The 15009-nt window shown below is 37.2% G+C and overlaps 1 protein-coding gene across 1 annotated transcript in view; it reads right to left on the bottom strand.

Moving 5' to 3' along the window:
• LOC145685811 (hydrocephalus-inducing protein-like) overlaps positions 1–15009 on the bottom strand; it is a 461224-nt gene that overhangs the window by 220259 nt on the left and 225956 nt on the right. Inside the window, exon 17 of the mRNA XM_081758381.1 lies at positions 9132–9248. Within this exon, the coding sequence (XP_081614507.1) occupies positions 9132–9248 (117 nt within the window). The remainder of the gene's footprint in view (positions 1–9131; positions 9249–15009) is intronic.

Below are 15009 nucleotides of genomic sequence, written 5' to 3'. Positions count from 1 at the left end.
TTCACCTCAACTAGAGATTTGAACTGGCGTTTTCCAAGGATTGGAACAGGTGATAATCGGACGGTGCTGTGTCCGAGGAGTATGACGAATGCAATTGTGTTTCCCATCCAAGGAATAGAATGGTGTCCTGGGTCATCCTAGCCATGTGGGGCTTAGCACCGTCCTGTAACAATTAACCCCTTTGCGATTCAGAAGTGTTGCCTGCAGAGGTTTGAGTTTTTCTTGAACACGTCTCAACTGCTGACAGTATACAGTTGCATTGATGCTCTGACCTGTTGGTAACAATTCCCGATGCACGATACCGCTAGCAGTCCATCAAACACACAGAAGGACCTTCTTCTGGTGCAGAGCTGGTTTAGGTTGTTTTGGAACCAGTTCATGGGATGCTAACCAATGATGACGGCACCGTGGAGCTTCGTACAGGACCCACTTCTCATCACATGTCAACATCCTGTCCAGAAATGGCTCCTTTCTCAGACGAGACAGCAAAGAAACACTGGTGTCTGCTTGCGTTACCTTCTGGCCTGGAGTCAAATCATGTGGTATCCATCGACCCAACTTGTAGTGCTTCCCAAGTTGACGGAGGTGGTGCCGAATGGTTTCTCCACTCACAATGAATTGTAGTTTCAGTTCCTCACATGTCTGGCCACTTTTCGCCTCAATTGCTGTCTGAAGATCTTCATTTTGTACATATGTTAGTCTTCCTTCACGTGGTGCCTCTTTGAGTGTTTCGTCAGCGTAATTAAACTTGTTAAACCACCCCTGTGCTGTCTGCGTAGTCACGACACTCTCACCAAAGGCCTCATTCCGCCCCGCTGCAGCAGCGTTTGACCCTAGTTTGAACTCGTACAGCATACACGCTCTTATGACCCCCTTTGGAGGTCTCATGTTCACTTTGTCTTTACGCAAGTTCACGGTGGAACTGAATTACAGCAACCAGGTAGTATGTTGGATATACCCACACCAACAATAGACCCTCGCCTCATCTCCATTCGCATTCAACTCACGGTGTGAGGGTAAATTGAACACAGACCTTCACAAAAAGTGACAAAACTTTCCTGGTTACCTTTATACAGGGTGTTCCTGAGCGACCCAGACACTACCTTTTACTCGAGAACGGTACATGCTATCTAGTTGAAATAAAAAATTGCATCACAAATGTGAGTCCAAAGAATCCGTAGAAATTATTTACAAAATCCCGAAAGCCCCCCTTCGTGGTGTAATGGGGGGACACATGCTCCGTTCTTGCGATTTTCAAATGGGAACGATATGTTTCGAATGAACATTCGAAAAGGTGGGGAAAAATAAGATTGTCCTACGAAACATTTGTCCGTACTACCTACCGTTTAACGTATACCAATTGTTTTTTTTTTTTTTTTCAAAAAAATTGAATGTGCACGAAACAGAGTATGCGGAGTTTACTAATTAAGATAATGTAAGCACCGTCACAGTTTCGGGAAGTGCAAGACACACGCTTTCCAATGATATTCCACATGGTGACTCAGGGTCTTAAAAAGGAAGAAACTATGTGATCCAGAAAAGGGCGCCCAAAGTAAGGTTAGAACTCGAAAATTTCAAATAGAAAGGTGGGTCGAGTAATACCTCGTTGCAAAGGTCTCTGTAAATGTTAAAAGAATACGAACACGATTTTGGAATCCACTAACCACTTTCAACATGGCGACCATAACAATATCGAAACCCTAAATTTCTGGTTCGTCATGAAGAAATAAAACGTACTATTGAAGTTGCCTACTTGACTAAAAAAGGGCGGACACGTAATAGTACCACAAAGAAGCAAGTTCCATTTGACTGCTCGTAAGCTTTTCACAATGTCCAGTTCAATGCAAGTTATGTTGCACAGGTGGAGGTGTGCCTAGCTCTTCTGCCAGTTCTAGTGTGCTTCCACTGATAACATGGATACGCCACTCCAATCTTGGTCTCATTCAGCGTTGTCTGTTGTAAGACGATGCGTCGTCGAAGGGATTATGTGAAAAGTCTGGATTTGTTAACGTACATTCCTCGTGGTGTGTGCATTTCTGTCAATTACTTCGCATTGGCAAATCGTGGCATGTAAGTTGAAATGCCTTTCACAAACGAAGAAGCATTTGATATGCTCATGGTGCTGGGTGAGTGCCAACGAAATAGTTCCACTGCTGTTCGTGTGTATGTTGTTAGGTATCTCAATCGGGAGCGTCGTTCAAGACATGTGTTTAGCAACCTTGCCGAACGTCTACGCAGAAGTGGAAACGTTCAGCCTTCTATCAGTCACAGGAATGAACGCATAACACGCCCTGTTCGAGATATTAGGTCTGCTGATGTACTAGTAGCCTTCCATGTTAATCCTCACACGAGTATCAGGCTAGTAGCTCGCGATTCTGGTGTCAGCGCAACTACGGTGTCAAGGATTTTGAAAGCTAAAACATTTCATCCATACTATATTTCCTTGCACCAAGAGCTACATGGCATTGATTTTCAAAGCAGGCTCGACTTTTGCATGTGGTTTCAAGCTCAAGTGCATGCAAATGCTCGATTCTTTGACGAAATAGTATTGTGGTCTGATGAGGATACATTTAAAAGTGATAGTGAGGTAAATCGTTACAACATGTATTATTGGGCTGTCGTAAACGCACAGTGGATGCAAGAGGTTGATCATCAACGGAAATGGTCTGTGAATGTGTGGTGTGGAATTATCGGCGGAAGAATAATTGGACCTCATTTTTTTAAACGAGTCTTACGGGTGCTGTTTACCGTACATTTCTGCAAGAACAATTGCCCATTCTTCTCGAAGACGTCCCATTACACATCAGGACACACATGTGGCTACAACAAGATGGTTGCCCAGCATATGTTGAACTGACAGCGAGGAATCAGGTGAATGCAATGTTTTGTGGTCGCTGGGTAGGTAGGGGTGAACCTGTGCCCTGGCCTCCTAGGTCACCAGACTTAACATGTTTAGATTATTATCTATGGCGACGACTTAAGGAAATCGTTTATCATCTCCCCACAATAAAGTACAACATGATGGAGCGCATAGTTGCTGCATGTAGGCAAATTAGTGAGGAGGAAATTATTGCGGCACAGAATCATTTCAGTTACCGTGTGCAGAAATGCATTGAGGCACAGGGCAAGCATTTCGAACATCTACTGTAAGTTGGTAAATGTGCATCGAAGACAGTGCTTTACCCATTCTTTTCGTTTTCGTTCATCATTCGTTTCTCATTGTGTTTCGTTTTTCTATTTATTTCACTTCAGACTAATGCACTATCTTTTGTCAAGTAACGTTTGGCAATCATTTTCTGTACAATGAAGGAAGGACCTTTTCAGTTGGCGAAGCAGCCGTTAAACACGCCAGTGAATTCATTATTGTGAGTGGAAATCGTTGCCAGTCCTAAGCCTGGAAAAAGTGTGAAGGGCGGTCCAAGTTACATTATTTCTTCATGACGAACCAGAAATTAAGGGTTTCGATATTGTTATGGTCACCATGTTGAAAGTGGTTAGTGGATTCCAAAATCGTGTTCGAATTCTTTTAACATTTGCAGAGACCTTTCCAACGAGGTATTACTCGACCCACCTTTCTATTTGAAATTTTCGAGTTCTAACCTTACTTTGGATCCCCTTTTTTTGGGTCACACAGTTTCTTCCTTTTTTTAGACCCTGAGTCACCATGTGGAATATCATTGGAATACGTGTGTCTTGCACTTCTCGAAACCGTGACGGTGCTTACATTAACTTAATTAGTAAACTCCGTATACTCTATTTCGTGCATCTTCATTAAAAAGAAAAGGTATACGGAAAACGGTAGATAGTACGGACAAATGTTTCGTAGGACAATCTTATTTTTCCCCACCTTTTCGAATGTGCATTCGAAACATATTGTTCTCATTTGAAAATCGCAAGAACGGGGCATGTGCCTCCCCATTACACCACGAAGGGGGCTTTCAGGATTTTGTAAATAATTTCTATGGATTTTTTGGACCCACATTTGTGATGCAATCTTTTATTTCAACTAGATAGCATGTACCGTTCTCGAGAAAAAGGTAGTGTCTGGGTCGCTCTGGAACACCCTGTGTATTTAGGAATACATCACAAATCGATAAAAGGAGAAAAGATTGAAATAATTAAGAGTTATTGCGTATTTGTCTGAAATTGAAATAAATTCGTAATCACACAGAATAGAACATTCACGAAACTTAACGTTCGAAATGAAGTGAAAATGAAATGAAATGAAATCTTTCAGTTTAACGTCCCACAATTTACCTCTTTTGGTGAAGGGAGAGGATGATTAAGGCAAGTGAATGATGATGAAAGATGTGATGGAATGAGAAATTAGGAGGAAATGGGATTACTCCGAGAAAATACTGTCCACCACAAACTTACTTGGCCGGGGATCGAGCTAGGGGCCCCATGCACGAAAGGTATGCGCTCTTCCACCGTGTCTCCCTCGAAATGAAATTAATCTTAAGTTTAGGCAGTGTATATTAATATATGAATAAATAAAAAAGAATAAACACAAAAGGATATAATCCTTCCCACTATGCATGTATCTTTACTCACATAAGTAAAGGATAGGAGACTCAAAAAGAAAGTGAATTGCTATGTGTGGATATTGGAGTGAGTTTGTAGCAAATTTGTAGAAGTAACACGATATCAAGTGGATTTTTTTTCTAATAAATTCATATCAGTCCGAGTACGCGTCATTGCCTCTCTTGAGGCCCTTGAAGTCGCCAGACTGCAATTGGTTTTGCCATTTAGATTTAGGCAAAGCGCCTGCAATGTCCATCAACTCGCCATACGTAACTTCTCTACTGGTTGCCTAACACCGTAGTTTCGGCCTGCAAGAATGTTAATCTTATGGGCTCAAAACGGTCCCTAAAATGTTGAATAGAACAATAACGACACGGTTTTTGAAAATTTGAATGAGAGCTGGACAATCTACACAAAAATTTGGAATCTATCAGCGAAAACGTTACGTTTCTAGCTCGTGTGGTTTTCGAGATCTCATTGTCAAAAGGATTGGGGATAAACATATAAACCTAGCATTTTAATATATAGATTTCTTGCGAGTCAGTGCAAATAAGCACACGGCTTAGCGAACTATGAGTCATAAGATTCAATAAGGTTAGCTATGTATCCCTGTACACTACCTCATCAAGGTCAATCACGTGGTACATCGTATTGCTTACGTTTATATTTGGCTGTAATAATCAATACCAATGACGCATTCTCAAATTATCCTATAAAGTTTAAATGTACCAATGTCCTGGGCTCCTAATCCCATCATAGGTCAATAACTGATCACGTGATCATACTCATATTTGACAATGATTTACCCAAAGAAAGAGATACCACCCAATTCTAAGAACAATTACCAATTATTGATATGACAATAAGAAATGTACCCCCTCCCAAAATTTAAGATTGGTACACAAACACACCTGTGTCTTATGAAAAAAGTAATAAATCCTGTACTTATTCAATAATAAAGCCGGTCAATAACCTTTAAATTTTGAATATTTGGCCATAAGAGGGACACCAATGGGTCCTAGAAAACGTTTACCGAATTTTGTTATTTGATAATTCCCAAATTTAAAAGGGAACATAAACATATGAAGGTAATAAACCTCTGTACATATCCATATAACGCGTTAAAACCTTATAAGACGGGGTCAATAACCTCCAAAATTTGATTTTTGGTAGTTCTTTACCCATGAAAGGGAACGATGTGGACCATCCAAATTTATAGTGGTACATATTGAGGTCCTGTACTATGATACCAAATGCTTATATTAAACAATTTCTAAAACCGAGTGGATGAGCCAAGATACCCCTCCCAAATTTTTAAAGTATGCGTCAATGTACCCATGTCTTATGATAGGAAATGAACCCATATACATGTCCATATAACCATATAACGTAATAGAACATCATCAAAGGGGAAAAATTGGGCCAGAAACCAAACACATGGTACAACATATTGCTTATGTTTATATTTTAGCAATTTTCTACCCATGAAAGGGAACAAGATGGACCATCCAAATTTATCATGATACATGTTGAGGCATGTACTATGATACCGAATCCCCTCCCTGGGGTGCATCAATGTACACATGTCTTATAATAGGAAATGGACCAATACATACATGGCCATATAACCATATAAGGTAATAGGACCTCATCCAAGGGGATAAATTGAGCCAAAACCAAACACGTGGTTGTACTAAAATTTGGCAATTTCGTACCCATGAAAGGAAACGAGGTGAATCATCCAAATTTATACTAATCTATATTAGGGTCCTATACTATAATACCAAACATGTAAAAGGGGCAATTTCCAAAATTAAAGGGGTGGGCCAAAGTACCCCTCCCAAAAAATTTAAACGGGGTGCACAAATGTACCTATGTCTTATGATAGGAAATGAATCCCCATACGTGACCATATAACGATATAAGGTAATAGGACTTCATCCAATGGAATAAATTAGGTAAAAAAAAAACGAAACACGTGGTACAACGTATTGCTTACGTTTATATTTTGGCAATTTTGTACCCCTAAACGGGAACGAGTTTATAGTAATATATATATATATTAGGGTCCTATACTATTATACCAAATGTTTAAATTGGGCAATTTCCAAAATTTAAGGGGTGGGCCAAGGTACCTCTACCGGGGTGCATTAATATACCCATGTTTTATGAAAGGTAATGAACCCTGTATACGCCCATATAACCATATAGGATAATAACACCTCATCAAAGGCGATAAATTAGGTCAAAAGTCCAAACACGTGGTTGTACTAAAATTTTGGCAATTTGGTACCCCTAAAAGGGAACGAGGTGGACCACCCAAATTTATAGTAATATATATTAGGGTCCTATACTATTATACCAAATGTGTAAAATGGGCAATTTCTAAAATTGAAGGGGTGGGCCAAGGTACCCCTCCCAAATTTTTCAAGGGGTGCACCAATATACCCATGTCTTATGATAGGAAATAGACCCCTATACATAACCATATAACTATATAATGTAGTAGGACCTCATCCAAGGGGATAAATGGGCCAAAAGAACAAACACGTGGTACAACGTATTGCTTACGTTTATATTTTTGACAATTTTATACCCCTAAAAGGGAACGAGGTGGACCATCCAAATTTATCATAATACATATTAGGGTCCTATACTATAATACCCAATGTTTAAATTGGTCAATTTCCAAAATTTAAGGGGTGGGCCAAGGTACCCCTCCCAAATTTTTCAAGGGGTGCATTAATGTACCCATGTCTTATGAAAGGTAATGGACACCTGTATACGCCCATATAACCATATAAGGTAATAGGACCTCATCAACGGGGATAAAATCGACCAAAATCCAAACACGTGGTACTACGTATTGCTTACGTTTATATTTTGGCAATTTTGTACCCCCTAAAAGGGAACGAGGTGGACCATCCAAATTTATCATAATACATATTAGGGTCCTGTACTATAATACCCAATGTTTAAATTGGGCAATTTCCAAAATTTAAGGGGTGGGCCAAGGTACCCCTCCCAAATTTTTCAATGGATGCATTAATATACCCATATCTTATGAAAGGTAATGGACCCCTGTATACGCTCATATAACTATATAGGGTAATAACACCTCATCCAAGGGGATAAATTAGGTCAAAAACCTCCAAAATTTGAATTTTTGGCAATTTTTTACCCATGAAAGGGAACGACATAGACCCCCAATACTGATAGAGGTACATACTATGGTCCTAGGCTACCACACCAAATTTTTAGATTTGGCAATTTCCAAAATTTAAGGGGTGGGCCAAGGTACCCCTCCCAAATTTTTCAAGGGGTGCACCAATGTACCCATGTCTTATGATAGATAATGGACCACTATACTTGACCATATAACTATATAAGGTAATAGGACCTCATCCAAGGAGATAAATTAGGTCGAAAACCAAACACGTGGTACAACGTATTGCTTACGTTTATATTTTGGCAATTTTGTACCCCTAGAAGGAAACAAGGTGGACCGCCCAAATTTATCATAATACATATTAGGGTCCTGTACTATAATACCCAATGTTTAAATTGGGCAATTTCCAAAATTTAAGGGGTGGGCCAAGGTACCCCTCCCAAATTTTTCAAGGGGTGCATTAATATATCCATATGTTATGAAAGGTAATGGACCCCTGTATACGCCCATATAACTATATAGGGTAATAATACCTCATCCAAGGGGATAAATTAGGTCAAAAACCCCCGAAATTTGAATTTTTGGCAATTTTTTACCCATGAAAGGGAACGACATAGACACCCAATACTGATAGGGGTACATAGTGTGGTCCTAGGCTACCATACCAAATTTTTAGATTTGGCAATTTCCAAAATTTAAGGGGGGTGGTCCTATGCACCTCTGCCAAAATTTAGGGGGTGGGCCATGGTACCCCTGCCAAAATTTAGAGGGGGTGGTCCTAGGTACCCCAAGGTCATTGACCCTGGGCCAAGGTCATTGACCTTTGACCTATGACGTCACAAAAATTTTTGCTGACTCGGCGAGCCATAACGGGGCCACTACTACTCTAAACTATACGATCAGCACCCCAGGTGAGGTGGGATAGTAGTCAAAGTTAGTTCAGAGCACGAATACAAGAATGCTTCCCAATTTAAGCAACGATCAAAAGTCAAACCTAACAATCGGACTGTATCAACAAATAAGACAAATGCCACTGATATACGAATCCACATCAACTTGGCAAGTTCGTTCGCGGCAGAAGTGCTCATGCTAAGTTTCTTGACAAGAAAACCGAAACTTATTTAAAATATGTTAATCCTTCTCTTGTTCCCAAATAGAAAGTCAATAATATCTACTAAAACATATAGACTATTACATTTGGCACATTAAAACTAGAGTGTAATAGCATTAGTTCAACTGAAAGTGTTTTTAATTTAGGGAGGGTAAAGGGTTAATTGCAATTCCCTAATTTTAAGATATATATATATATGCTAATCAATTATACTAATAAAAAAATATGAAGTTCTGCGTATATAAGTAGAGAATCCGCTCCAATTCTCCAAGGCAAAATCTATAATGACGCTTCTTAACTGAAGAATGTTATAATAATGGTACAAACCAGTTGTAATTCTTCTTCCAAGCTCGTCTTTGCTGTATCCGGTTTCTTTGCCTTTTTCTTATCTTTTCCTTCCTTACCACCTTTTGGTGGTGACTTATCAGCTACAGGAACTGGTGTCTACAATAAACAAAACATGTTTCAATAAATCATTGTTGTATCCAAGTAAGGCTTGTAATCATAATGTCCTTATAAAAAATTATTAACAAGGTCCTTCTACTATAGATTTACCGTAATCTAATTACTTATAACAGAACCTAATTGTTCCCTACAACATACTTTTATTTTTCTTCTCTTCCATATTCAGCAAATACCCAAAAACGAAGTTTATCATCAGTAAGATATAATTTACCTATGCCACAAAATGCAAATGTTTTTCATTAATGGTACGAGGTTTCTTTTCTGATATAAACGAAATATTATACTTGAACCGTACGTTACAAATCACAAAAATCTGAGAAGAATTGAGGAGCGTTTTTTCAAAACTCGATACAGCACAAAACATCATTTTTACAGGAATTGCATTTTTGTTATGACTGTACATAACCTTTCATTACAGAAACGTAATTGTAGGTAATACTAGTTATTGTCCTGGGACAAGTTCAGACAGCGTGAATCTCCTTGACTATTTAAAAATGCAGTTTTTTTTCAAAATTCGATATAGAACATGAACGAAAAACAATGACTGAATTTGATTTGCTGCTAACATTATTGTATTTATTACTTTTGTGATTGTATTTTTTATTTCGTCATGATGTATTCTCTATTTAGTTTTTATTAGTATTTTGTTTTATTGAGTTGATTTTGTGTATAGTGTAATGGGTTACATCTACATTGTTACATGAATGAAAAAAATAATAATTATGGAAAATGTAAAAAAGTAACAACAAAATGTAAGAAAACAAAATGATTACAGTAGTAAATAATGAAGCATACATTTACGATGTATCTCGGAGAACATCTTCATAAAATCCTTTTGCTTCTGGTATTTCAAAAAAAGTGTATGAGTTTCTTTACGTTCTTCTTCTTCTTCTTACTTGACACCATGTTCATCTACTGTAGGCTTGCGGACCTCGGTATTTCTTTGTGGCATGTTTTAATTCCAGATTTGAAAATAGACACCACCACAGGTAAGTGTTCGGTACACTTACAGAAACAGTGCGTGAGACCGGGTGCAATTGTAACAAATTTTACATTTTTTCCTCACATGTTAATGCTCCTGTAAGTCTGAAAATTATGTAATATCTTAAGTTTTGTTGATCCATTCAATTTTTTCATACATGACAATTTTCTAGTACAGAAAGTTAGGAGGCATTTTATGACAGCATCTGTCTTGTTAGAAACGTCCTCGTGCCCAGGTCAATTGTAACATGATGCTTTTAATGAAACGTACAATATATATAGCATGGCAAAACTATATATATTATTAAATAATACTGATACTACTACTACTACTAATAATAATAATAATAATAATAATAATACAGTAATAGGTTTAACGACGGATGGGGGCAACAAACTAAGAGTGTGGATTACATCCTCAAATTTAAAAGTAGACCTATTAAAAATATACAATTGCTACGCGTCAACAAGATGCATGAATGATGAGTTACATGTTACTGGTATTGTGCCACATTAGCTCGAAATAACTTTTCTTCGGCTTAACTTAAACATGGACAAGCAAGCCAAGATTAAAATGTGGCGTAACATAAAAATTCAAGTCAGTGACGTAACAATGGTGTTTGGAGTCCTTAAGCAAAATCCGTATGGCGCCCCCATACCCACCTAAATATGCCAAAGCGCAATGCGCCCCTAGGCAATACCTATCCTGCCTACCCTATTGTTATGCCACTGCTTCAAGTGCTAATGATATGTACCCACAGGGCATTTGTAACCCATATACACATCCCTCAAAGAACGACGCGAACAGAGAATGCGCTAATGTACGAGAGAGGTTAAGTAAAACAAGTGAAAATTTACATTGTTGATTATTTCTGATGAATCAGAAAGGTAGCCTTGTTACGGTATGTTTTCACTACCGGTAACATTAGATAAAATTCTATATTACAGTACTCCTTGTACATTTTATCGGTAGGTTATTTTTATTATAATATGTATTACTGCTGACTAGCATATTGTAAATCAGTACCGACAATATGACATTGATAGCTACATAACGTAAGTGATGTAGCATGACAACTCAGATGATGTACTTTGCAGTCACTATATTTATCTTGTTAATACTACGGAATTATACTACGATGAAATGAGATAACCTATTTATCATTACGATTGTAGTCAATAATAATGAAATTGTTTTAAATCCAAAAGTTATTCGGCATTAATGTACGAAAAAAACGTTATAGGTTATTTTTGTTTACATAAGTTTAGGCCTAATGTTTGACTGGAAGAAAGATATAATTTATTGTTTATATTTATAGAGATTCAAATTATATTTAGCATAATTGCCATTATTCTTATAAAAGTACGAACACCTTAATGTGTTCCATGATAAGCTTACCTGTTCTGGGGTTTTGAAGCCTGACCTTGCACGAATTGTGCGTCTTTCTGAGATGTAAACAAATGTCTGCCATGTTATGTCTCCAAGTGGAAATAGCCACATTAAATACTCAATATAGAAGAAAAAGAATAATGGAATATGCGGAAATAAATAAACAAATTCTCTTTTCTTTTTGTTAAAACTGATTTTATATTTTACGAGCCATAAAAATTAAATATCAATACTTATTATAGTTAAATCTAGTGTTGTCAAGAGGGGGTGTGTGAGGTGTACAGAAGATCCTATATACAATATAACAGGAAAAGAGCCCAAGAGCCCTGCTAAAATATAAAAAGGAAATGTGCATCTAAAAGGAAATTTGGAACGTAAAACCTGTCAAAACCTGAAATTTGGCCAACCTGGCACATAATTAGGCAAAATAGGGCTCTTGTGAGATATTAATTGTGACGAAAAATGTTTCTTCTGGGGACGGCCTATCTTTAACATGGCAATTCAACTGGAGGTTGATTAAAAGAGATGGAAGCCGTCCAAGATGTTTTTCTTGGTGCTACTCAAGGTAATTTGGAAACAAGGAGGATGCTCAGGTAATATTGGAACCAACCAGACAGTCAACCAGGTGGTAAATTTTAGTACTGTATGAGCATCTCAGGATACGGGTTAGTGACCATATCCTCCATTTTGTTGACCTCTAGAAGTTTCATGAGAAATTCTCTTTATACCCTTTGGAGTATTAGTGACTTTGGGGTATCAGTGACATTGTTTTGATGACTAAATTCAAAATTGTTAATCAGGGACAATAGTCATTCCTCCATTATGTATGTGATGATGATGAAGAGTTGTTAAGCGTATCGCTAAGTCACACAAGCTCAGACAGTCTTTAGAGGGGAAGGATATGAGTAATGACAAAATCTAATAGTCATGAACTTCGAGTCTTATAATTAGCTGCTGCTATGAGACAAGATAGTGAAAGCTCTGCACATCGTCCTGATGTTGACATCTTAAAAGCATGTATTTGATATCTATATATATAAAAGAGAACGTACAAAATCCTTTGTCCGCTCATCACGCTAATACGGCTGAACCAATTTCTTTCATTTTTGGGGGGTTATTAGGATTTGGACCCTAGATGATTTTTATCATATCACTTTAATTTTTAATTACCAGTGTCTTGAGATAATTGACCATTCAAGTGTCCATAACGTACAAATCCTTTGTTATTAGTTCATCATAGGTAAAAATAAACGTATTTATATGCAACCCGCATGACCGTGTCACTCGGCGGGTTAACATAAATGACAGGCGATATACAGCGGAAAATAGCTTGAATCTTCTGTTTAAAATTTTTTAATTGATTTGCTTATTTTTACAGACACTTTTACAATATGCCAGCACCGGGATGACCGCAGCGAAGCGGGGCGGGTTAACATAAATGACAGGCGATATAATGTTAAGATTTACTGCAATCTTCTATGGTTTTTATCATATCACTTGAAAGCGAAAAAGTAAAAATTATCTAAGTAACAAAGTTTATTGCGTTCCGGGGTGACCGCAGCGAAGCGGGGTGAACGCTGCTAGTATATATATATATACTGTTGACGGTACCGATTCCATAGTCACTTTAAGTTAGGATTTCTTTTTTTTTTTCATGAGCGTTGTTGTTCTGATACTACTAACATATAAATTCAAAATTCCACAGAAATTGAATTATGCTGCATAATCAAAACCTCATTTGCATACTTTCGAGAAACTATTGAAAAGTAAATTTGTTATTCCTGATAGCGTAAATAGATGTTGACTCCAGCGTGCAATTTATTTATGTGTCTGATTTCTTTTATTATTGTGTGAATTTCGTATGGTGTGAATATATATATATAATGTGTAAGTTATCCGCCCTCTTAAATATGAAATGTGGTTTCAATATTCGTACTAGATGATGTAGGAGTAGGATAGTTATAGGTTAGGTTAGATTAGATTAGTTACGTAGATTTTTTTCTTATTGTGTGTTGTATTGCTTTGATATTAATGTCATGCACGGTCTTGCGGATAACTAAATGAATATTGTTAAATGAAATGAGATGTAAATATCAAGCCTTTGCCCTCCGTAAAGGGAATGTATTCAGTATTTCAAATATGCTGAATTATAGGAAAAATAATAGTAACATTTTTTTGCGTTGTGTGTTTATTGATTGGAGATTATAAGTATGGGCACGCCTGGTGAGATATGGACTGTAACCTCAACTGTAAACTATACTATGTTTAGTGGTAGCAATGAGTTATTTTCCTTTTCCAATTTCTTAAAGGAATCTTGTTATCTATTCTTGAAAATGACTCCTTAAGAGATGAAGGAGTATTGCTGTTATTTAAAGAATATGAAATTGCAATAAAATATATACAAATATTTAAAATTTTTATTTGGTCAAATCGAAACAGTACATATTCGTACATACAGTTGATTGATTAATATTGTCTTCAAGTTGAAGTATTATAAATAAAATTAATGATAGTCTTCATTTAAGTAAAGCTTAAAGGTTTCGATGCTGGGTGTCGCTTCAGCAAGATCTTGGAATTAATGACACAACATTTTTTTTAAATAGTCAGATGCAATAAACGTTCGTTAATTTCAGAAACAAAACTTGTCTGGTCAGAATTTGAGTTAGTCCTTTTAAGCCATTGTGGTTGTTCTGTACTGCATTGGATTGGCGAGCGAATGGTGGTGATGGCCACACTACTCTTCGGGCATGTGTTCAGTGGGGTATAGACGAACCAATAATTATGGCCTAAAAGGAAAACATCATGAATAGGATTTTTTTCCCTTTTCTTCAAAATTTATTTAAAATTTTATGATTCGTACTAGATATAAATATAAAATAAAATATCTACATTAAATTAACATTATGGGAAATTTAAGCGTTACAAAATTGGCGACCCTTTAGCCACGGATATATGAGGATAAAATAAAAGCGGAAGTGTACATTTACTGGCATGAAACCTTTAGGGTAGGTAAGCGAAAAGCAAATGAGGTTAAGTTAGTGTCTTTTCTTTCCCCTTTTTGATCTGTTTGAGATTGTGTGACAAGCGAAATATGATATTATAATGTTCAATAATTTTGATGAAGAGAGGTGTGAGCCAGATACTCATGCGTGTTGTGGAAAGACTCGAATTTTAGATTGCGTGGAATCTGTAGGATGTGATAGTTGTGGACAACTATTCCACACGACATGTATTAAGTTAAGTCAGTCTGATGTGACAAATATTAAAGAAAATGAAGGTAAATGGATTTGTCAAAAGTGCTCAGCCATGAACAAGACGGGTGATAACCCCAGTGAAATTGACAGAGAACACACGGTAGTGTCACGTAAA

The sequence above is a fragment of the Thermobia domestica genome, chromosome 1 (assembly GCF_964235325.1).
Source record: "Thermobia domestica chromosome 1, izTheDome1.hap1.1, whole genome shotgun sequence".
Taxonomy (NCBI): Eukaryota; Metazoa; Arthropoda; class Insecta; order Zygentoma; family Lepismatidae; genus Thermobia; species Thermobia domestica.
This window is presented reverse-complemented; position numbering and strand designations above follow the sequence as displayed.